This window comes from Salminus brasiliensis, chromosome 10, assembly GCF_030463535.1.
Source record: "Salminus brasiliensis chromosome 10, fSalBra1.hap2, whole genome shotgun sequence".
Classification (NCBI taxonomy): Eukaryota; Metazoa; Chordata; class Actinopteri; order Characiformes; family Bryconidae; genus Salminus; species Salminus brasiliensis.
The window spans coordinates 34,919,458-34,944,807 of NC_132887.1; the positions used below are offsets into that span (position 1 = coordinate 34,919,458).

The following is a 25,350-nucleotide window of genomic DNA, read 5'->3' on the forward strand; positions in this document are numbered from 1 at the left end:
AGGATTGCGGGTCACACCTATAGCTGCGTGTACTGGAGTTCGACTAAATCGGGGCTGCCGTCAGTGGCATCTGGATCCATAAAGTAGAGTGTGGCAGTGGCAGCACAGTCCCGGGCGTGACGGGCAGGGGTTGGCCGCGGCATTGCCGCCTGGGGGGTCACCTCTTTGGGCTGTGCCCGCCGACAGCGTGGGCCGTTCCACCACGTCTCCAGAGCCGCTACCAGGCAGGCCAGCAGCAACCCAGCCGCTAGGATGCAGAAAACCCCAGCGAAGCTGTGCAGCCTCAGCGCCCGCCCCTCCGTCTGTGCCTCGGCGCCTCTGTCCAAGTCACAGCGGCCCTTGCGTGGCCACCACTTCTGCTTCAGGATGTCCAGGTCCCCCTTCTCCTGTAGCTCCAGAATCCTGCAGGGACACATGGAAATATGAAGATGATGATACTTGTATCACAACATCTAAATGTAATGTTGTAGCTCAGTGTTATTAGTTACAGGGTTGTGGGTTCGATACACAAGTCTACTAAGCTGTGGTAGTTGGGCCCTTGAGCAAGACACTCGACCCTCTCTGCTCCAGAGATGCTGTAACATGGCTGATCCTGTTAACTGACCCCTGCTTTCCAAGGCAGTAATCAGACCACAGTTAAACCTCTAAAGGGATTGTTTTGGTGTTTAGGGAGCCTCCATCACTTGTCTCCTTCTTGCACGGTCACTCAGGTTGCGTGGACAGCCTGCTCTAGGCAGATTTACACACATGCCCTATTCCTTCCATTTTTTTAATGATGGATTTACTCCAGGGGGTGGTCAGTGACTCGAATTTATTTTCACTTGAGACACATTTACTACACACAGGTGAGTCTCCAACTGTGAGACTAATTGCACCAGTTGCTTGAATCGCTCCTGAATTAGGTCAGTCACTTTAAAGGGGGTTATGTAATCACTTATTTTACGAATTTTATATAAATATTTTGTATTTTTTTGTCAAAAAAGCCAAATTCTGTTGACAGTCATTCCATTTATAAAATTAATAAAACAGGAAAACATCCAAGGGGGTAAATGTTTTATAGGCACTGTATAATAAAGATTCATAAGTACATTTAATATGTCAACTAGGGGTGCCGTACAATATCTGATTCTTTGAGTGCTTTAAATAAATGTATGTATGTATGTATATATGTATTTATTAATTTATCGAAACTGGTGGCTGGCTGCATCCGAATACTACATTTTGCTCGACCTGGTGGCCATGTGGATCTAATTGCTAGTCAGCTCGGTCAGTATTTTTTAAAGAGGAGTAGAACAAGCCAATATATTGCAAAATGTGAAAGCCAGGAGCCAGTTATTCTTAGCAGTTACCGGTGAAGTCCAAACACTGTGTTATAACTGTACCAGTACAGCACAAATTATAGGTAATACTTTTAGAGCAGATGTATGTTACCCAAGCCTGTCCTTTGATGACCTCCTGTTGATAACATCCTGTTCAGATCAGTCAGGCATTCTGTTTTTACCCTGTTAGCTAGCTTTGTCACATTTTACCTACCTCACAAATCGCTGGGAAATAGTAGGGGATGGGAGCCTTGTTGTCCGATCTACTGCTTTCTTAGCAGGAAGTTACGGTAGTTCTGTTTCTTTTGTAGATATGGTTGTTAACATACAGGGTCTTAAAAGCTAGACGCTAGACAAAATATCTAGAACAGCTTTTATTTGTTGTTTTATTGTGTTTGTGGTCTCCAAAAATTGGTGCCATCAGATCCCAATATAGGGAACTATAAACAAAGGTAGTACTATAAACAAAGTGCAGTGAACAAAGTTAGTACTGAGTTAGAGACCGAGTACTATGGGTAATGTCTTTACATACAAATACAAATGTTCAGTTTTTCAACCCATGGCTTGTTTTTAAAGACCAGAACCAGTCGGTTTAGAGACCGCTTCTACCCCCAAGCAAGTAGGCTGATTAACAGACAGTAGCGCAGTGTTCTCACCTGTCTCATCACATCTCCACCCCATACAAACATACCCTGCACTTGCTTACTGCAACTGTTCCTATGCTCAGTCATACTGCACCCACAAACACTTCTCCCCACACACACTACACTTGTATTCACACCTATCCAGTCTTTTTAGAACATATCATACCTGAAAGTGCAATAATGTATATAGAGAGCATGTATAGTATGTGTATAGTGTGTGCATAGTATATGTAAAGTATAAGTTAATGTGTATATATTCAGTATTTGTGTTTTTGTTTTTTTGTTTTTACTGCTGTGAGGGACGATGCACCTAACTTCACTCGACTTTACACCTGTGTAATGTGACATGACAATAAACGTGATTTGATTTAATAAAAGCCAATAATTATTAGGATCCATCCATCCTACCATCCAACCCATGGCTTGTTTCTAACAATAGCCATTAATCAACAGGATACATCCACTTAAACTACATTTTTCTGTAAAATGAGTAATTCTGACTGATGAGTGCTCTTTCAGACTGCTTCACTTTGGTCTGCTTATTAATAAGCATAGAACTTAAACATGCCTCAAAGGGAGAACAACAACAACAACAACAATGTTGTTACCCATTTGCAGAATTTGGATTCCAGCCTCTGTGTTGGTCTGCGCTGGTCATAACTGATGATGAGTTTAGAAACTGCATAATTAAAGGTTTTGATAGCAAACATGGCAACAATAATGAATGTCAGTTCGGGTTAACAACAGAAAAGTGGTGTACCGCTAATGTTAACCTCCATCAGTGTTTTTGGTTCAGAAGTTAATGTGAATAAAGTGTACTGTTCTGGTATGAGAGGAGCACATTTGTGGGGCTTTATGCTGGCAACAAGTTCTGGCCACTTATATCTAGCATACAGTGGCATGCAAAAGTTTTGGGCACCCCTGGTCAGAATTTCTGTTAATGTGAATACATAAGCAGCCTGATTTTTGACAACTGCTTTGTTTCTACACTGCAGGTGTACAGTTACACTGTTATAGCAATCTATTTTTTCCCATTTTCTCTTAAATTGATACTGCCGTTCGTAGCTCCCCCTTGCACTAGAAATGCTCCCGACACTGAGGGTAAAGATTTAACACATACAAAGCCAGTCACTCTTTCCAAACTGACGCCAATGCGGCACCACCAAGCAGCTCGGAGGAAAGCGTGTTCCCAGCTACACCACAGATGCCTGTGCCGGCCAACATCGCTTCAAGAGTAGTGAGGGGACAGTGCGCCATCAACCCGCACTGCTAATTGCTCGGGTTTCGAACTTGCGACCCCCGGGCCACAGTAGAAGGGCATTAGGCCGCTATGCCACTCGGAACCCAGGGGGTCCCCAATCTTATCCATAAAGGGCTTGAGTTCACCTCATTTTTGAAGACTTGGACAAACTGATTCTACAAACCGAATCGGATGTCCAGATGAGCCACTCTGGCTCTTTGTAGATAAGACTGGTGACCCCTGCTATAGCTTATCTTTACACCACAACCATTGCTGTACGGAGAGTGGTCTACCACCCAAATGATATCTGATCAGCAGCAGTCTTTTGGTGGTGGCGTTTTATCGATAGATGGGGTAAAGGGGGACTGATACTGTAAACTGCAGAAGATCAACAGCACTCCTATAATAACCTGGCTACTCGGCGTATGCTAGGAGTTCCATGATTGGGGGAAAAAAAAATAAGTAAAGGCAGCTGCCTTTTAATAAGAGTGTTTAATAAGAAGCAAAGGAAGACTGAAGCAGTGGACAGAGCAAGAAAGAAGAGTATGCTAAAGAGACAGGGAAAAGAGCAAAGCCATTTAAAGCAGGGAGATGCACAAAAAAGGTAGAGAAGGGGAGAGCAGCAGTGAGGAAGCACTTACTTCTGTGAGAAGAGGTCTCTGTAGGGGCTGCCGTGCTGCAGCGCAAGGCCATAGCCTTTGGTGCTCATGCTGTTCCCCGTGACCGTGAGAGTGCATTCATCATCCGTCAGAGCAGCATATTCCACCACTGCCATGTCCCATAAGAAAGCGTAGGACTCCCGCTTTGCCTTACAGAGGAGAGAGACATACACAAACACGCACATTAAAAGGGCCCTTGATTGAATAATGAGGGCTGGGTACTTGCAACTGGTGTACACTATATGTCCAAAGGTTTGTGGACACCCCTTCTAATGAATGCTTTCAGCTACTTAGAACTCTAGAGGGGTATAGAGTGGTCTAAAGCCACCCAGCATTGAGCTGTGGAACTGTGTTCAATGACTTTTGGGGTGAGTTGTGGATGAAGTGGGCGTAGTGAACATCCAGCATTCTCACAAATTCTGGCATGCATGCAATCAAATCCTTATAGCAATGGTCTAAAATCTAGTATGAAGACTTGCCAGGACAGTAGAGACAGTTACTCTAACAGCAGGATAAACCTTTTTATACTCTTGAGTTTGGAAGAAACAATGAATGAGCAAGTGTCCCAATACTTTTTTGTCCACATAGTGTACCATGAACCTCAAACACTGTTGAATTCTACATCAAAAGAAAACCCCCAAACTGTTTCATAACAGTATTGACTCCTTACAGTTAAGCCCTTATATTTAGGAGTGTTATATTTAAGACTCTTTAAATTGTCATGCACCAGCCCACTAGTAAATCTCCTGAAAAATCAGTATGTGACTGTGAATTCCTGTGAAAGACTAGGGTAGTGTTGATACTGGAGAGCAGGACATCACCTCCAGACTCTACTACAAGTTATGAGAATACAAGTTGATACTAGGGACTGGACTGGAGCTAATCTGCAAGATTCGAGAAGGATAAACCTGGAGTAGTGAGCGGGGGCAAAAAGCTAAAAGCTAACTGGCTACAATCTCTTCAGCTACATCATGCTGCAAGGACAGCAACACTATACGATTTGGGAACAATTACAGTGTTTTTGTTAACAGTACTGTTTTGTAGGCTCCATGGGTTTCATTCTGAGGCAAAGTAACAGGGTTGTAAATAGGCATAAAATACTTAATAAATACATTATTTGACATGTTTAATAGAAGGATAGTGCAACAGCTAGTGATGGTTGTCATCAGGAAAAAACTGGTGTCATTAGTAATTACTACTAAACAAAGTTACATTGTTATTTATTTGTGACAGGCCTGTGCAGGGACATTAGCGTAGGGGGGTATAAAGGAAAGGTAACAGGGTCGGGCTCATGAGGAAAACACTTCTTTTGGCATCAGTTAACCACTGTGCGTATGTTATCATGTATTCAGCATGCTAGCTAGTCCTGATAGAATACTGTAACGCTTCCAGTTTCCTATTCTGGCTCTCTCAGTCAGAGACTTCATTTCCCAGGAGTCACTGAGAACCCATGTGACCCATGCCTACCTTATAATCTTCTAATCACAAACTGTTCCGATGCTCATGGTCACCTGAATATTAGCTATTTACACCTGAAACTAATTTCTGCCATTGTCTTTTCTGTAATGGTATCTAGTTTATGTGCCCTGTGTATGACCTGGTTTTACCCCATTATATTAGTTTGCTGGTTTTCCCTTTTGGCTTCGTTAACTAGTTCTGGTTTGCTCGGCTTTGTGGAAGAATCTCTGTCGACAGACTGGTATCTGACAGATGATTTACCTCATCAAGTTTCAGGGGGTACCCCTAGTGTGAAGAAATACACTCATTTTTCTGCTTGATATTCTTTCCAATCCTCCTTTCTTTTCGAGGGGATGACTCATCCGCTGAGTTAACCACATTTTCCTCAAATGAAATAAATGAAATAAATATAATACAAAGAAAAATAAAGCGGCTGCACCTCCGCTTCTTGTTTCGTTTGAAAGCTGCGACTTCCACGCTGGATTGAATCAAGAGTGAAATAACAAAAGAAACAATTACCTTTAGCTTCTACATTAAAAACATGCAATTTTCTCCCAGCCTCTCCTCTTTCAAAACCCCGGATTGTGCTGCTTGCGTCCGTGCACAGTTTGGGCTCTCGTTTGTAATTTGCTTTTCAAAAGTACAGCTGCTAATATGACATTTTGATATCGTCCCATTATCGTAAAGGAAAGGGTGACTCTGAGGAATCGCATTCGAATGCAATTAGCATGCTAAACCACGACTAGCCTCTGATGATACACCTGTGTGCCCGGAATTGTCTGTGTCTAATTTATGAAATTACAAACTCAAATTATGATGGCTTTGCACGAGCCAAGTAGACAGAGTCGCTGTAATCAGGAAAAGGGCAGCTAGAAATGTTCTAAAGAAAATGAACTAATTCATTTAAACACAAACCTGGCGAGGCACTGATAGCAATTCAGTGTGTGTGTGTGTGTGTGTGTGTGTGTGTGTGTGTGTGTGTGTGTGAGTGAGAACACTGCTCGTTGCCTCGAGAAGTGTAAGAACACTTCCCAATAGGCCAAATCTGTTCAGTGTTATCACTTACTTAGGAATCAATTTGGTGCAGTGGAAAATACAGTTGTAATATTTTGCTTCCTAACGAACTCAAATTAAATTGTAATAATGAATAAAAAAGGAACAGCTCGAATATTAATTGTGTGATTTGTTTTCCTGTAATGTGCATTCGTGCCAGTGTTGTCGGATACATCAGCTACAGAGAGGGTAGTCGTGTGCCCCATTTTAAAAGAACACAGGCAGGTAATCAAAATATACTGGTTTCACACCCGAATCGACTGTGTGTACCACTTAATTAGAACCTCACATACAGAACAAGGGGGCTCCGTTTGACACCATTTACATCTGGTCACTTCATTCATCTTCAGAATCTGGATTATATCTGCATAAGACCAAGGCACATAAAACTGCAAGTGTGAACGCACCAGATACAAAACCCATCACTCAAACCACTTCAGGAGGAGGTCTGAGACATATGGAAGCCACATGTTGTTATAGCAGTGTAAACCCATCTGTCTCTCCAAGACTTATTCGACAACTGAAACCCTTCCCACCACAACCCAATCAGCAATCGGATTTCAGTCTGACTAACTGGAGACGCATTCGGATACCAAGTGTAAGCGTATGTGGCCTAATGTCTTATCAGGATACAATCCAGATACTAGTCTTTCTGACAGTGTGTAAGTGTGCCTGGATGTACCAACTGATGGGTAACTAGGTGTATTGTGGCCTATTTCTGCTTCTGCAGTTTTATGATGTCAGTCTGCTACACTCCAGTGTAGTTTCATTTGCTGAGGAGACTCTAAAAGCTGGCCACCTCGCTCTTTGCCACGCATATTTCACATATTACTTTCTGTTGTCTAAATGTTCACACATTTAAAACACATTAGAATGTTAGAAATATGGGTTATTGCCATGAAAATCACAAGTTGAATGGTATTCACTTGTACAATCTTACGTTTCTTTATATAGAAGGTGAGATAAAGCGTTGCTATGCTAGGCTAATCTTGTATTTAAGGCCAAATAATATGCCTGAGCGGATTTAGCCCAATGAAAAATTTTCAAATACCCAGTAAACGGCCAATTCTTCACGATATTTCTGCTCTTTTTGTGTAAACTGGGAGGTCCTAATCCCTGCTCATGTACGCAGGACCTCCACCCATCACAAGGCTGGTGTGCTTTGCTCAATTTATTACTAAGAAACATACTAGAACATCCCCCCCATGCACACTCGGAAGTATTGTGGATGTTGCCTTCTTTATAGCGTCTCCACATGAAAGTTACTTTTCCAGGTTTTCCCCAGTTTCATCATTTTCATTTCCCAACCATTAGCTAGGATTCTTTCACATGCTAGCATAGCGCCACCACATCTGACAGCTGACTGCTTTGGGGAGAACACCCAGTCTGTTATAGCAGCTAACGGACGCTTGCTCTGGCTGGCATCGCATCACGCAATGAAGGAGGGCCATCCAACCCACCCAGACAGAGCGAAGCCAGATGTGCTCTGTTGGACTCCCAGCTACAGATGCTTAAGTGTTACATTAAAAACACCCACCAAAGTTTGGATAAAATGTTAAAGCAATTAATGTGCCTTTAACTGCATTATAAACAGTATAATTATATGATCTAGACACTCTAAATGTAAAACAACTTACGATTGCATTTTAATGGCTATATGACTCCTACATAAGCCCTTCATGACAACTGTCCTCATCCTATTCAACCCTAAACCTATTTAAGTGTTAACCCTTAACATTTTTAAAGGCTTATTCCAAAAAGCAAAGTTGTCAAAAGCAGCCTTCATGAAAACTGTTGATTGTTGGAATAAGCCTTTATGAAAGGCCTTCATCAACGTTTATGTAGATTTATATAATTTGTCATTAATAACCTATGTAGGTGATCTGAAGCCTGAAGAATATACCTTTAACAAAATGTTGGAGTTCGGGCGTTTCATTTCATGCATGAAACCCGTACAATGCCTTCATCGCCCACCTACAGCACCTCAGAAACCTGACCGCTGACCTCTCTTACCAAGCCCAAGCCAACACAGGCCTACTGCCAGTGTACTTAATCCAGCTTTTGCTGTTCTTACCTTTCGGATGCCCTCAGCTGGAGTGCCCACTGAGTTGTCCTGCCCCTGGTTTTTATTGATTGTCCTCCACAGCTCTGCATAGGTGCTGTCCTGCTCCAAGGGATTAGTTCCCTTCACTCTGAAGTACTCGTAGACTGCCGACTCTTTCACAGTGCCATAGCTGAGGTCAGCTTGCTTGGCCAGGTCCTGGAATGTGCTGGAAGAAAGTAAGTTGGAGAAGAAACTTAGGAAGGTGTGAGGAAGAGGGGTGTAACGCACACATGGGTACAGACAAGACACGGCTGAACAGTGACCATTTTAAGACCTGGAAGTGTCCAAAATCAACAGATATATATATTATAATATGGTTAAGTATTCTAAAGAACTCGTTATAAATATCATAGTCAATCAATTGAGTATAATTTTTAGCTCAGAATCCCTCTAGATTATTAATTTCCATAAAGCAAACAAAACAGTTGTAAAGTAGGTTTTTTTATATAATAATTTCATTGGTTTTCTTTATTTTATTTATTTTTACATGGGATTTAAATTGTGAAGAATCAAATAATTTTAGCAGCACTGATAAGGAGTATCATAACATCCCTAGATAAGATCAAGATTAGCTTATATCAGAGCTTATATCATGGCAAGAGCAAAGTGTGGAGCTGAAAGGGAACTGCCCAAGATCCAAAGCAGATCACCTCACCTGTAAAACATGGTGGTGGGAGTGTTATGACCTGGGCCTGTGATGATGTAACTGCTGATGGCAGTAGCAAAATAAATTTGGAGGTGTTTAAAACATGGTCTATACATAGCAACTGATGTTTTTTTATGAATTAAAGATGCTTTAAAGATGCTCAAATGTTTTAATGAAACTATAAAAATGCTCATTACTGAAATCGGAGAACGTACACTTCTTAATCACATGTGACTTGTTGGAATACAAGGCCAAACAAAATAAAAATCAATTATGCCTTTGTCCTGAACATTACAAAGGGCACTGTATGTATCTTGTCATTGTAAAGCGAGGGAAATGGGTTGATTACCCTGAGGCAACAATGTGCAATAGCTGAGAGAGTCTCTTAGGGCTTCTGGAAGAAGTCAACATTGTGGAGTATGTGGCAGAAAGCTAATTAACATAGTGAGTGTGTTCTTGGAATAACTGATGTCTGATGTATGCATACACATTGTTCATTTGCTTAATAAGAATCTCCCGGAAGAATTGAGTTTTTTTCCTTTTGTTTTTTTTTCCCCTCTCCCCAATTCATGTGTAAACACTGAAATGAAAGACCAAAGGATATAGTAAGAAACTGATCTGAAATTTGAGTAGAATTTTTTCAATGTTTCAAACAAAACTTGGTTACTAACTAAACTAAACAGGCCTTTCCAGGCTGAGAAGGTTGTGCAAATGGACCACAGATGTAGATTAGGGCCGATAAATATTGGGTGTAAAATGCACATCTTTCCAATAAAAATGATCATATATTGGAATGTTTATGTGCAGAACAAAAAAGATGCACAATTTAGCCAGATAAATTCATTCCCACAGATAATTATCACTCTAGATCCAGACAGAATTTGCTGAGTGGGATAAAATGTAACTCAGGGCTGCAAGAAATGGACATATTACCATATTGCGGGTACAGTTTATGTCCAAAAGTTTGTAGACGTCGTCTGCAAATGCAAACCCACTTTGCTGCTGTGATGACTGCTACTCTTTTAGGGAGGCTTTACACTAGATGTTGAAATACTGCTGTAATGATCTGTTTACATTCTGCTAGAAGAGCTTTAGTGAGGTCAGGTGCAGATTTTGGATGAGTAGTTCTGGAGCAAAAACGTGAACCATCAGGACTGTTGGTGTGAGATTTCTAATATTTAAATCTAATATTTAAGTTTCCACTTACACTGTACAAGACATGCACCTGCTTCTATGCCTCTTAGCATGTCTGGCCAACAGGTACCATCCTGTAACTCTGTTAGGATACAGTGGGATCATCATACAGGTGCTACACTCTGTGGAAGTTTCGGGACACTTGCTTATTCACAGTTTCTTCCAGTATTAAGGGTATTAAAATATTGTTGTGGTAACTCTCTCTAATGTCCAGGGAAAGCTTTCTACTAGATTTTGGAGAATCACTGTGAGGACTTTCTATTTTGTGACACAAGTGAGGTCAAGATCTTGGATGATCGCCACCCCACCTCATCCCCCAACTCCCCAGCTCACTGCAAAAGTATTAGATCTCATTGCAGAGAACACAGTTCAATGCTGGAGGGCTTTATACCCCTCTAGGGACTAGACAAGCTGTGTGTGTGCATTTGCATGTCTGTTTCAGCAAAGTTGCAGAATGCATTAATTAGAAGGGGGTGTCCACAAATATTTGGACGTATAGTGTCTTAAAGCGAGCCAACACTAAATTGCGTAAACTATAGATAACCTCTGCTCAGCATGGCATGGAAATCCAATGAAAGCTCTGTTGACTCAGGTTGAGAGCGTCCAGAAAAGTGCATGTCGTCATTATTGGTACGATATATTCAACCTACCAAGAAGCCCCTCAAACAATTGTTTTAAGCACCCTCGGATTACATTACTCTAATGCTTTACTTTGTACTGCCTTCCCCAAAATACTAACTAAAATAATGTGGACTTTACCCTGGTGACTAACTGTAATCCAACGCTTAGCCAGCACTACTTTATATAAAGGTTATCTTCATAGGGACTCCATAGCCTATGAATATGTGTGAATATGGAGTAAATTACATTGTATTGGCATTACACTGACAGACATGGGGCTCCTGAGTGGCGCAGAAGTAAAAGTAGTAAAGCCATAGAATCGATAGTTGTGAAGTGATGCCACAGCCATCCATAGCCAGGAGTTCCAGAAAGCATAATTAGCCTCTAGATGGATCCCCCACTGCCCCCAATAAGTGCAATGCCAGGCAGTGGATGGTTCAACATTAATAAATACTTGCTTATTAAGTTATTATTAGTAATTATTAGTTATATTAGTATTATTAGTAATTATTCAATACTTATGTATGTGCTATGACTTCCTTTGGTAAGTAACCCTCACATAAAGTGTGCTTTAACTGCTATAGTGAAGCAGCTAGTGTCCCAGTCTGAGGGCCTGAATTTTCCCTGATGCTTATAACTCTAGGAAACCGACATAGACTGTGTTTGATATCTAATTACTGGACATATTTCACACACTGTGCTTCACAGTACTTCACTGAACACTATCTGCAAAGCAAACTGGGACATTGAGCCCTTCACCTGATTCCTGCCCTTTCCCTCGCTGTAGAGATTATGGAAAGAAATGAATGAACCGTAACCCCAGCAGAGAGTATTGATTAGGTAATAAGGTTCGTAATGAAGGAGCCCTATCCAACACTGTCATCACGTAAATGACCTTGTAAATAATGACCCACTTACTCGCCAACAGCTTTAAGGCCTCTGAGACCTTAATCAGTGTATCCCATTAACCATCAGTACAGCAGAGTGAGCTTCACTTTAGACCTTGTTACACTGAAAACATGCACCGGGTCTCGGGTTCATTCAAATGATTTTCCACCATGTCCACGTTAATCAACCGCCGAGATGCGAACACCAGTCAGTCAGGGTGGTTTGATGTGAAATAGTTCATTACAGAAAGGTTATGAAGACTCCAGAAAGTATTAACAAAAGAATAAAGTTAACGTATTTTATTCTTAAGGCTCATTTATGTTTTACATTAAATACGGATATGGAAGGGAGCCTTCTGTCCGTACTCTGCGGTCATTTCATCCGTATTTCTGCACATTTTCTGAAAGCAGTACCACTGGAAATCGTGGGAGCAGTGTAGCCAATAGTTCCAGCGAAACACGAGAGACCGGAGAATTATCACTTGAGAATGTTTTCTGGGTTGGTCAGACACCAGAGGGCGCTCCCAAAAAAACTACTGTAAAAAAAAAAAAAATAATAATAATAATCAGAGGGTGTTGTGGGTGCTGAATTTGTCCTAGTGAGAGCATTAGTGATCATAAGGCGCTACACAGGCTCCGCCCCTTGCCTAAAACAAGCGGAACATTTACTGAAGTGAAAACGTGTCTGACGTCAAATCTTTGGCTGTGCGCTACATGTGTGAAAGGAGAATTAGGCCCGATTCTTCTGACAATTTTCTGAGTTTATAAGTGAAAACAGCTTTCTTTACTTACAAGTGAGAGTTGGCTGGTCCAGCAACAATGTCCAGCCTAAAGCATTTAATCAGATTCTGGCAAACATGGTGTTGGGTGCACGCACTGTGCTGAACACTCCATAGCAAAAGCCCTAAATAGGGGCTATGGTCCCAATTTTTTTAATTTTCCCATGAACTTTAGCTAGCTGGCTGACAGCTGTTCTTCTGGTCACACCTGCTGCCACTATGTCCACAATACATTTATTGATCCTAGTCTCCCGCATAACATGATGCCACCAGTGCCGAGAGGGTGAAGGTTATCGTACATTTCCCAGAGTGACGTCAGATCAGCCACGACATCCGTTTGAACCCCTGCTAACACAATTTCATTGGACAGATCGACATGCCTGACAGAGAGAGCTAAATGCCAATTCTGTTAAGTGAACTGCTAATAAACAACTGCCTTGCTAGCTAGCATCATGCTAAGTGATGGTGGAGAGGGAGGGCCGTCCTTTAAATCCCAGTTATAGATGACTGTGACTTTGCTGGGAACTTGCTGGCTCCTGTTGATTGGGACAATGCTTCGAAATTCAACTTTACTGCTTTACTGTTCACTTGCAGGGATTCTCCTACTGCAGCTAAAATGAAGTAGCAGGGGAACTGACTAATTTATAAACTCCTTGCTCACTAAGTGCTTTTATTTTCGTCTGGCAAATCTAAGCTCTGCAAATAATTGAAACTAAATAACACAACAGGCATTATTATGAGAGGCACACCACTTCCGTACTTCACCACAATTGGTAGACTAAAGTGAACTCAAAGGTTCCTTTTTTCGTTAAGTTAATTAGAGCGAGCAGTATATGTTGTTTGTCAGTGCATTTCAAATGGCGCTGGCGTGCGTCGTGATAAGCCTTCTCCATCAACCCAGGCAAGGCTATTTAACAGGACTCCATGCAATTACTTGCAGACTGAATGGGCAATCTCGAGGTGATAAGATCAGGACAATTACTCAATTTAATTAGTTACAGTTCTTGATTGCTACAGTAAAGAGTGATAAAAATTATAGTTGAGTGTGGAGTAAAAAAAAAAAAACAGCTTTTATTGTGCAGTCATAAACACCAAACCCTGCTGAGCAGGTCTGCACAGTTTGAATTAAATCAAGCTCCAGAGCCGTTATTACATCATGAAGAATAAAACAGACGCAGGCCTGGGTGCTTTAGCATAGCTAATAGTTATGAGCATAAATAATCAACCATAAAAAACTGGGATTACTTTTTTAAAGTTTAAAGTTTTGTTTGTATCATACATTGTTACACACAGTACAACTAGCAGTAGAATGCTTTGATGAGCGTCTGCTCATGAAAGATGAAATATGACGGAATATAAGGTTGAATATATAAAATAAGATAAGCAAAGATACAGCTTTGCCAAATAAAATGGCCCAAGTTGAGTAAAATATAAAAAAATGTATATTCAGAGATATTAACACATATACACGACTAAAAATAGCAGCAAATCATCTCTGTCTAATGAACATGTATCTCCAAAATGGGGACAAAATAAGAGCTTATCCCAAGTAATTCATAGCTTTTCTATTGGTCTGTTCATCCAGAATTCCTAAACACAGGGTACAGAGCAGCTACAGGAGTCAAACCAAAAATGGAGATACATGTTTTGTGTAAATTTAGTGCATATCGCTGCTTTCCAATAAAAAACACAAAAGGAAATGTACAGTGCAGAGGTGAGGTGTAAAGTGAAAGTGCAAAATTAGCAGGAGGTACTCATTTTCTCTCTAGTCTTAACGATGAAATCAGCAAGGTGTCACATTTTTCAACTATTTACAGCATGAAATCTGAAAACATGGCATCATGGCCTCCAAGTGGTTCAGTGGTGTTATACGCTGCCACTATGGCATGTGAGGGTTGCGAGCCATCAGCAACCGGACAAATTGTTAGAGAGCATGGCCCATTGTGCTCTCTAATAGTCTCTCAGGGTGGGTAAAGTTGGGTACAGTTTTCTTCCAGTCATGATGCGTAATGGCCAAATATGTCTAGAACACAGGCTAATACTTGATGATAACTTTCATTCTAAGCTCCACAGAATGCATTTACTAAGTATTTTAGGTCATTTATGATGTATGAGTATAAGTAGTAAGTGTGTGACTTTGGTTGTCGAGAAAAATATGCAGATGCAGTTTTACAAGCCTATTTATCACCCTGTTATTTTGGCCTCAGAATAAAACATGCTGATTTTCTATGGTTGCCTTGTGAATAATGTATTGAGCTCTGCTCTGATTGGCTGGTCTAGCCACATAGCATAGCATTGCATAGCACAGATTTACATTTAGCACTGTATCAGGAACATTTATATTTAAGGCATTCATCAGATGCTCTTATTCAGAGCGACTTACAAAAGTGCCTCTAAGTTTAGACACTATTGAACACAAGTCAATAAGGTGACCACTCTGCTATTCGCCCAAGTACTCTCGGAAGAGGTGGGTCTTCAGTCTGTGTTTGAACACTGTAATTATTTTATGTCTTACCGTATAGAGCATTTTTTAATTATTATTATTGAAGGGATGTAAATAAAAGGATGCAAGACTGTTATGTAAGAGTTGTGGGCTTTTGGAATTGGCCCATTTTACATGCCTGTTTTAGTTACGCCAGAATTTGGTTCTAATGAGGAGTGCTTGAGGTTCATGGTTTGCCATTGTCCATTTTAGCACATCTTTAAATTACATAAGTGGCCAAGAATCCCAAGACGGGATTCTTATTTGGGAGTCATGTTACAACTACAAACTAAGGAACAGCCTCTGAGGTCTGTGCTGGACTTTATGTGAAAGTGGACAGAATATTTTAATGGCCACATTTGCTTGTAAACCTTAATGCCTGTCTTTTGATTGCCTCACCATCATGACACCAGCATGAATCAGAGTGTTTCATGTACATGATACTGCTTATGTATATGAGAATAAATTGGGGGCGTCATTTGCAAATAATAGACTAGTGTGTGGGTGCTTGTTTCCACACAGCTGAAGCTCATTCATCTACAACATTCAAATTACTGCATGTTTCATCGCAATATAGCATTTTCAGTCAGATTAAGTCAGATGAGGAGCGTGTCGCACACTTTTGATAAATAAGGGCCAGTGACTTTCAGAAAATCCTCATATGAGGGGAGAACTCTGATTGGCTGGACAATAGCTCTCTTAGGAGCCAGTCAAGAGGCTCCAGTAGAGTGACTTCAGGAGCTGTGTACTTGGGTTCAGAGCAGCATGTTTGCTGGGCTTGGGGAACTCATGTCCATTTCATGTTGGACGCTGGCTAGCATAATTAAAAGCTCCCACTGGACCCCTGTGCATTAATGACACAATATGATTCAGCAGAAGAAGAATGCAATTACATCCAGGCTGATTACACTGTCTCTGCTGCTGTGAGGACACTGAGTGCGGTTCTAGCGTTCACTGTGAGATCGTTTAAGAGATGTAACAAGATTGAAAACAAGAACACCGGTAGAAGTTGGAACATTTGTTAGAACACTTGGAAAACCTTTTTAAGGACATGTTCCCACCTGCCAGGTTTGGTTTGATTAAAACAAACCCCGGTGTGACTGGGCCTTCAGTGCAGTTCATGAAAACAAGTACTAAAACTGCAGTTTGGCTTCTTTTGCAAACTAAATATATGGACAAAGTCAGTTTCAGCCCATTTTCAAAGGAATGTTTTTTTTTTTTTTTTTTTTTTTTATGTATAAACACAATACAAACCAAAAATGTCTAAATGACCAATACATAAGAGCTTAGTCATTTCTTCTCAAAAGGTATTTTCTGTTGTGTATAAAAGTTACTGATACAGTTTTGACATGTGGACATGTTTTATCTGCTCTAATTCAGACTGGAAAGTTTGGATATTTGAACCAGTATCTAATCCCGACTGGAAAGTGTGGATTTTTTAACCAGCATCAGATCCAGAATGTAAATGGCAGACTTCTGAATCAGCATCAGATCCAGACTGGAAAGTTTGAACTTTTGAACCAAAGTCAGTTCAGACTGTTTAACAAGCATCAAATCAAGACTGGAAAGTTCGGACTTATGAACCAGCATCAAATCCAGATTTAAAGGTTTGGACTTGTGAACCAGCATCAAATCCAGATTTGACCTTTTAGACTCGTATTGCAGCTGCCATTGCCTCTTCTCAATCACTACCAATGTGAACTTAACATGACAAGCTTGTTGGTAGAACTGCAGTGTGAAACTAATGCTTAAGCTTTTATCCTCACTGTTTTTTTTTACTTAAGAAGTAAAGAAGGCCTTTAGGGTAAAAAGGGTAAAGGTGCACGTATTTGTCACTTTACACTGTACAACGAAATGTGTCCTCCGCATTTAACCCATCTGTGGTAGTGAACACACACACACACACTAGTGAACTAGGGGCAGTGAGTACACACACACCCAGAGCGGTGGGCAGCCAACTCCAGCGCCCGGGGAGCAAAGAGGGTGAAGGGCCTTGCTTAAGGGCCCAACAGTGGCAGCTTGTTGAGCCCGGGTATCGAACCCACAACCCTGTCATCAATAGCCTGGAGCTCTAACCTCTGAGCCACCACGTTACTTCTCCTGTGAAGATACTAGTTTGGACAAATGACGTTTTTTGTTCCAACAGCAATGACTGAACAACTCAATGCTCTGTCTCGCTGGTTCAACATAACAAATGAGTGCAGTTGGTTTAGTGGAGCAGGATAAAGAGAGCTAAATTACATGGTGGACGGCAATACAGGGGGAGTGAGAACTAGCTTCACACCAGCCTCATACCACCGTGAAGTGTGAAAAACAATACCAATCCAGATAGGAGTAAAGCAATCAAACTTTATGCTCTAATGATGCAGTAGCAAATCTGCTCAAGATGTCCGCTTGCTCAGCTTAGTGGAGATTTATTCTGTGGTTATCTAGAGAGACTTCCAAAAAAATCCAGCCTGTAACCTTTCAAAACATTCAAATAATTCCCATAACAGTATTTGCTGGGAATGCTTTCGACAGTGAAAGACTGCAGCTGTAAAAGAACAGGCACAAGAAATCCATTAGCGATTCATTAGCTCAATGTTACAAACACTAACATTTAGCATGAAACAGAAGCCTGGCTAATCCATGACTTTGTAAGGGCTTTGAAGCAGAGAATGCAGCTGGCCTACAGTCAATACTTTATTTCGACTGGGGAAATTAAGTGGAACAACAAAAATAATAACTTGGAGAATCTAAAATCTAGCCAATATATCTAATAATAGTTTAGCTAGTCACAATATTTTAAGTAACACAAATTAGGGGTATATTAAGGTCGTCGTCTTTTTTCAGTAAAGCCTGAATTAGACATTTCCTTCTTTTCCTTATTTACTGTGCATTACGTTTTATTATTTTTGACCTTTATTCATACATGATTGGAGGTCTGTTATGCAAATAAAACAGTAATAATCGCATTATTAGCTGCAATAATGCACACTTAAATGCTTTAAACCCCAGTTATGCAAATTATTTGAGATTGAATTATTACCCACATTTGCATATTATTAGTGTGTAATTGGCAGCACTTTGATCTGTGTGGGTTCTAGGTTGTGCCTGGTTTACTGCCTTGTGTGACTGTATTGCAGCTTTAGATTTAATAAGAGTTGAATAAGTCACTAATGCATCAATAAGTGTTCAACATTCCAAATTGAGGTTAAATTCCTTGTTAATTGGTGACTATAAAGCAGTAATTAATTATTTAATGAATCCATGTGCGTCACAGATTCAGAAGCTGTTCATGGTACTTAGGCTGAAAATGCAAAATGTCTATTATGTCAGTATGTGTCCCATACAACAGTTCAGCCCATTATCATTTGGTCCATTATCATCTGCCTAGCTTGCATGTTGTGTATTGGGCATTCCAGGTTCTACTCATTACAAGTTAGAGACTAAACAGCACTAACTAATTTGCATAAGAGTGGCAACAAAGTGTTTATTTTGCATTATTACAAGTAATTATTAGTTGTTTTTACATAACAGGTCTCTGATTATGTACTAATAAGGTCATAATGAATGAAACTTATTTTACAAGATTATTTAAAATTGTCGGATTCAGGCTTTACTGAAAAAACGTAAGTAGCTAAGTAAATCTCTTATTCATGTATATACAATTCTGGCTGCAGAATCCAAATCAAATATTTAAAAAATCATATTAATCTGTTCATATAACATGCAGCAATCTCTCAGTGTCACACAGATTTAAAAAATACTCATTATTGAGTAACAGCTCATAACTGTTTTGCTTAATGTATATATATATGTGTGTGTGTGTGTATGTATGTATGTGTATATATATATAAAAAATGAGTGTGAAGCAGTGGAACTGTGTTCTCTGGAATAAAGCATGGTGCTCCATCCAGTACTTTTAGGATGAGTTTGGAATGAGGTGATCACCCAACATCTTGACCTCACTATTGATGTTGTAGCTGAATGCAATCAAATCCTCACAGCAATGCTCCAGAATTCCAAAATCTTGTAGAAAGCCTTCTTCCCTGGACAGTACAGACAGTTACTCCAACAAAAGTAGCATACATTTATTATTACCCTAGTATTTTTGACCACATGGTGTATTTGATATGTCCGTCAAGTCAATTTTATTCCGTATGTCAAAATACACTGAGAATATGTGGACGGTAGACTAGATATTCACAGGCAATTTTGCATATTTCAACAAATAATACTGGAAACAGAATGACAATTTCACTACATTAAATCTAGAGCCACCAGGATTTGGTGTCAAATTTGGTGAATGTCGGAAACAAACTGGAAATGAAGTCGACCTCTCAACAGGAACATGACTTCAAAGCAACTGACTCCAGATAAAGAAAATACAACATTTAACTTTGTTTCTTGTGACTCCCAGACATGGATCGTATCGTTACGAGATTGCCTGATAATAGAGTCGACTCTTAGACAGCTATGCGACTCAGGCCACTGCTATACAGACTCAAAAAACTATTGTTAAATAAGTCACATCTAAATATTGTAATGTAAATTAGCTACAATAATGAAAGTAATAATACTGAATGAATAAGTTAATACATGTGGGTTTTGTGATGCATGAAAACCAATGTTACCAGCAGGTGGTGTCAGGGAGTGAGGTCTGACCTTTTTTTAAATATGAAAACAATTTAAATTTGTTTTTTCTGAACACATCACTGGTGGTTTGATACCCTGGTCCGTTAAAAGCTGATGCTGTTGGGTCTTTGAGAAAGACACTTAACCCTCCAAGAACGCTGATGCATTGCTGACCATGGCCTTCTTAGCTGGGATATGCAAAAGGAAGACTTGAGTGTAGATACCAGATGATTTTGTCAGTAGTCAATCATCTGTGTCTGAGTCCCAAACAGCACACTATCATGCTAAATAGCTTTTTAAAAGAGTAGATTTATGCTCAGTATGGTGTCCTGAAATGTAGCACACTTAATTGCAAAAATGCTTTACAGGCAGGTGCAGTGGGGATTGGTGGAATTTGCACTTAATTCTTGCAATCCCAAGAAGGCAAATTTCTGGAGGGCCTGAAAATAAACCAGTTAGCTCACCAATCAAGACAGTTTGTCTAAATTGTCATATTTGAAGAGCACCCCAAGCTTTTAGACTCTTCGCATGAATACCACAGTATACCACAGTATACCACAGTACTATTTCGGTTTCAATAAGCATGGATTCAGTCATCTGGAGTTTTTTTTTTTATTATTATTATTTACTGGTTGTTTTTTTATGTTGCCAACATCTGAGTTTCTGACCATACCACAGTACCAACACAACCAGTGGGTTATCAGCATTAATTAACAGCACCTGAAAGCTAAAACCTGTTTTAAGTGAGTTCATATTATGTTTTTGTGTTGGTCTAAGTGAAGACATGAATTACACTAGATTTCAGCACTCTGACTCAGACTCTGGTAAGTTTATATATATATATATATATATATATATATATATATATATATACACACACACACACACACACACACACACACACGCTGTAGGGATTGGTTAAATTCATTCGAATTTGTGTTAATCTTGTGATCGCAAGAAGGTAAATTCCATGACAGTTTGTCTGAAGTGTCATATTTGAAGAGGTAACACCAATCATGTAGACTCCCAGAGTGATGGTTGCAGTAATCTAATCCAATGTTTAAAATGGGAATCTACTGTTTTGTTGAGGTTGATGTGGATTACTGAATATACAGGGCCCTATTTTAACAGTCTTTAGGAGAGCTGTGAACTGTGTACCGGGCAGCGTGATTTAGGGACGTCAGTGTGTCTTTGCTATTGTAACAGTGGGAAAAGTATGCCTTAGCATGTACTAACTCTCTTAATTAATCATGGGTGTGTTTTGATCGCAATGTGTTGGGCTGCATGTGCCTGTGTTGTCAATTCGCTGCCAAGATAGCAACGAATGTCTGACCGTTGACGTCTGCCCAGGTTGTTTTCAGTCAGTGGTGAACCTGTGTTTTCCGTTTGCTAGACAGCAATAAGCTACAAGTTTACCTAAACACACCTCATTCGAGACCACCACACCCATCGGCGTAGATATATTCACATGCAGCGTTGCTCTTTACACGGACTCAATATCAAGGCAGTCACAACTGGAATAAGAGTATATCAGAGCAGTAAAGACTGGATCTTCAACCCTCACTCAACCCCAAACTACACCACAGATCAGATGGGACCTGGCTGATATTGGGACACCTTTGCTATTGTCAGGAGAGTCTCAAAATCAGCCACATTATCATGTAATGTAGGCCAGACGAGGGAGAAACTGCAGTTGGCATACGAATCTTCTATAATGCATTATAATCACTTTACCTCCTCCTAGCCCTGATCCGTAGCTCAAAAGTCTTCCTGCCCTAATTTGATCATTTATAAAATGTAAGCTACAATTGAATCTATATCTGATTTTCTGTATCTAATTGCACAGTTAGCTAATTTGTTAATTATCAAATCAGGTGTGCTTGAGTAGAAAAACAGACCGAACCCTGCAGAACACTGGGTCACCTGAACTGAGATTTATATGTTGTCATACTACTGCACTACTGTCTTTTAACGCCTGGTTCTCTTGCTTCCAAGAGCCAAAGAAAGGCTTCTTTATAAGTAAAGGAACCAATTTGAGTGCTGTACTTAAGCGCACAATCTCATCATGAACACACAATCTCTGAAGCAAATGGGGTACAATCCAGCCAGGCGTGAACGGAGAAAGTTAAGTAATGCGATGATATTCGTAGAAATGGGCCAGATTACGTGAGCATTAGAGGAGAATACTCCAAATTGCCGTAAAATTCAGAGGTTGAGATGTCAACATAGCCAGTCAGGGGGGTTTGATGTAAGATGGTTTACTGTAGAGAAACTTGCTGACTCTGTTTTTTTCTCATGTAATATCTATTACTGTAAGTCAATGTCTGAGGTAGTATATGTGTAACCATTTTGTGTCAAACCTTTCTAACCGTTCTATAATGTAACTGTTAGGATGCTGGTTCTAGAATTGGTACATATCGCTGAGCACTGCATTTCACATCAGACCTCTCCAAATGACCTTGTTTATATCTATACCATTGAGAAACTGTACTGTACCATATTGAGAAACTGTACTGTCAGTTGTATATGTACCATTGAAGATGGTCACGTTATACATCTGAAAGAACATGCAATTTTAATAACGCATGTTTGTTTTGTATTCAAGCATTATGCCTGCGTTTCTTCACCATAAATATACATTTTAGGCCCAAACTTGTAATCTGTAAAGTATTGTAAAACAATGTTTCAGGCATCAAGCAATGCATTTGTAATCATTTCACATGTTAGCTTTATGTAATGTAGTTTTTAGAGGTATTAAACTCTTGGGGTTGTCGGGTTATCACCACCACTATGAACAAGGATGATATCAAAGAGGAAATACTGCCTAAATGGGACCTAAATAATCATAAAATAATTAATAAGTATATCTAAAAATGTGTGTGTGTGTGTGTGTGTGTGTGTGTCTTCTGTAGACCGAGTAAACTCAATATTTAGGATGCAATTTACATAACTGAGCAAACTTTATAAATTCACAACAAAAATACTTAAAAAAATACTATATATTTAAAAATATTATATATTTTATAAACAGATTATTGATTATTCATCATAAAAAATAAGAATATTAAATTGCTTGAATAAAATGGTTGCTTTATTATTTTATTTTTGTTTTTTGCTCAAGAAAATAATGGACATTGCAGGGTCTAGGCAAGATGGCACCCAAAATCCAATGTTTATCTTTAAAACAGTAAATTTGTTGAAAAAAGAAAATACATGTAATGCACATTTCTTACTAATCTGTTATATAACAAGATTTTCCATGAAAGGCAGCTAGTTTCCCAACATTAGGAATAAAATCATGAGAACCTAAATACCCTTGGAACAACAGATGTCTTTAACAGCACTCTGTTAAGGAGCTTGCAGTGTTGTGGGACAGTAGCTTACCGCACTGCGTTGTCCATGCGGGACACTGTGAGGTAGGCTGCCAGGTTTGCTGTGTATGAGGAGCACACGATGAGTGTGAATAGCCACCAGCTGCCCATGGCTATCCTCAGGGCCACCGAGCTCATGATGGACTCGCCACCTGCAAGTCAGAAAAGAGATAAAGGTTGTCTCATGTTACTCTTTCTTGGAGTTGCTAACAGTTATAAACAGCTCTATTTCTTTTCCAGACCACTGAACATTAGTCCTGCTCTCTGGCATGGGTTTTCAGGTCTGGTCCTCCAAAGCCATGGTCAGAAAGTAACATTTTCACTGAACCTTTAACTTACCTGTGGACTGCCAGCTTTAGTAAATCTGAGAAAGCACCAAACTGTGCTGCACTCTGGACCAGAATTACTGTGCTCTGAAGCCTGTGCCTAACCTCATCCACACAGAGCTGGTGTGCACTCTTAAGGGTTGCTTTATATAGAACCATGAACACCTGAGAGAACCACTTAAATGCAGTAATGCTTCTTTGCATGGTCCAATTATTTTTCTTTAGAACATCATCTTTAGATAATTCTTCTAAAAAGGATCCTGATCCTCTGATCCTATTACAAGTCTAAGAACTTTCTTGGTATTATATAGAAATCCTGTTTTAGGGTGTCTGCAGCAGGGGTGGCAGAGGTACCCAAGTCCCATAATTAAGTAAAAGTACAAATACTCCAGTTAGAAAAACTTGAAGTATGATTTAGTGAAAATGTCCAGTTTACTTTCTTGAAATGCTTTCAGACGAGTTACAGACAAACACAACAAGCATACACAGCATTTTAATCTCTGCTTTTTTTTACCAAAAAAACTGAAACTAGTGGAATTACAATACAGAGTTTACCAGTTTCTTATTCAGCTCACAGATGATAAATGTGCCAATATATAGTTCTCAGCTCTAATACCCTAAAAATGTGATCAACACTAATGGCCTGTTTCTGTTCACTCTTTTCACTCAGACCTTGGTTGTAACAAATTTACTGTTATACTGTTTCATCATAATTCTGTTAAATCAACATTTCTAAACTAGGAAAATAAAATACTCCACCCTGTTTTAAGGTTTTAAGAAATTGGCCTTTACTTCTGAGTAAATCGGACAGATATCTGTAATCTAGGCTGCAAGAAGTTGGAGGCATAAGAACACTTTGATCTGTTTCAGCTGTTGAACATTATAATACAGCAGAAACAGTCAGATTCACAAATAGCAGTGTGCACAATTTGCTGCCTTAGTAGGAACTGCCCAATTAAAAAGCAGTTAAATTCAAATTTAAAGTAACGAGCCTGTTGGGAAATTGTCGAGACGTCTTGTGAGATGTAGGGAGTAGAAGTAAAAAGTATTAAGTGACAGAAATACTCAAGTAAAGTACAGGTACTTAAATAATTACTTATACACAGTAACCAAGTACTAGCCACCAAGTTACTTAACACCTTTGGCCAGCAGGAATCCTAAAGTTAATCGTATTATTTTTGAAGACTTTGCAATTGTAATTTAGGACCAAACTGAAACACTAGAATTTAATTATTTTATTATATTGGTCCAATGATTTTAGTATGTTGCTACTTAACATAGTATCTTAGTAAGACGTAGGAACCATGCTTTTCGCTAAAAGAGTGAGGCTGCAGGTTTTTCATTCCAACAAAGTCAGAGCCCACCTGATTCTGCCCTTTAATCAAGTGATTTCGATCTTCAAACAATTGATCACATGGACTCTTGCTTTGCTGGATTGAAAGCCTGAAACCAAACCGGACATTCCGGAGATTGGACACCTCTGCTCTACAGTCTATTGGTCTTCCATCCTTTTTCCTGACCTAAGGAGTTTCTTGCCTGTGTAATTTTGTCTCTTTGACATTTGCTCACTCTTCGTCTCTGGTGTACTGACTGTTTCTTTGTACTGCCAAACTGCTTGCTTCAGATCTGGACCTTGAATCCGTATTCCAGTCCTGGATTTTGCAATCATTGGTAGTTAATTGAACTCTTAATACTGGCCACTTGATTTTGTAGCTTCTAGTGATTACAAACTCAAGGTCTGAATCTGAAGATGTCTAGATTTGGCAACCCAGTCCTGCAGTACGTTTCTGCTTCTTTCCCTATAAGTTCAACCTTTTCTTATGGCTTCGGACCACTAATCACTGTGGCTTTAGGCCCATGGATCACTTCATAAACTCTTGGGAATAGATAATGTATAAAATATTAAAATATATGAAATATGAAACCTAAAAGCCACAGAAATGTCACCAA

General features: G+C 39.7%; 1 protein-coding gene across 2 annotated transcripts in view; it reads right to left on the reverse strand.

Annotated features, from left to right (window-relative positions):
• Positions 1 to 25,350, reverse strand: part of grid1a (glutamate receptor, ionotropic, delta 1a) — a 503,065-nt gene that overhangs the window by 6,282 nt on the left and 471,433 nt on the right. The window contains exons 12-15 of one of the 2 annotated variants that reach the window (XM_072689929.1): positions 23,088 to 23,226; positions 8,448 to 8,643; positions 3,845 to 4,011; positions 162 to 402 (exon numbers count right to left, since the gene is read on the reverse strand). In XM_072689929.1, the coding sequence (XP_072546030.1) occupies positions 162 to 402; positions 3,845 to 4,011; positions 8,448 to 8,643; positions 23,088 to 23,226 (743 nt within the window). Of the gene's footprint in view, positions 1 to 17; positions 403 to 3,844; positions 4,012 to 8,447; positions 8,644 to 23,087; positions 23,227 to 25,350 lie in introns of both variants that reach the window. The other variant, XM_072689930.1, reaches the window with a different exon arrangement.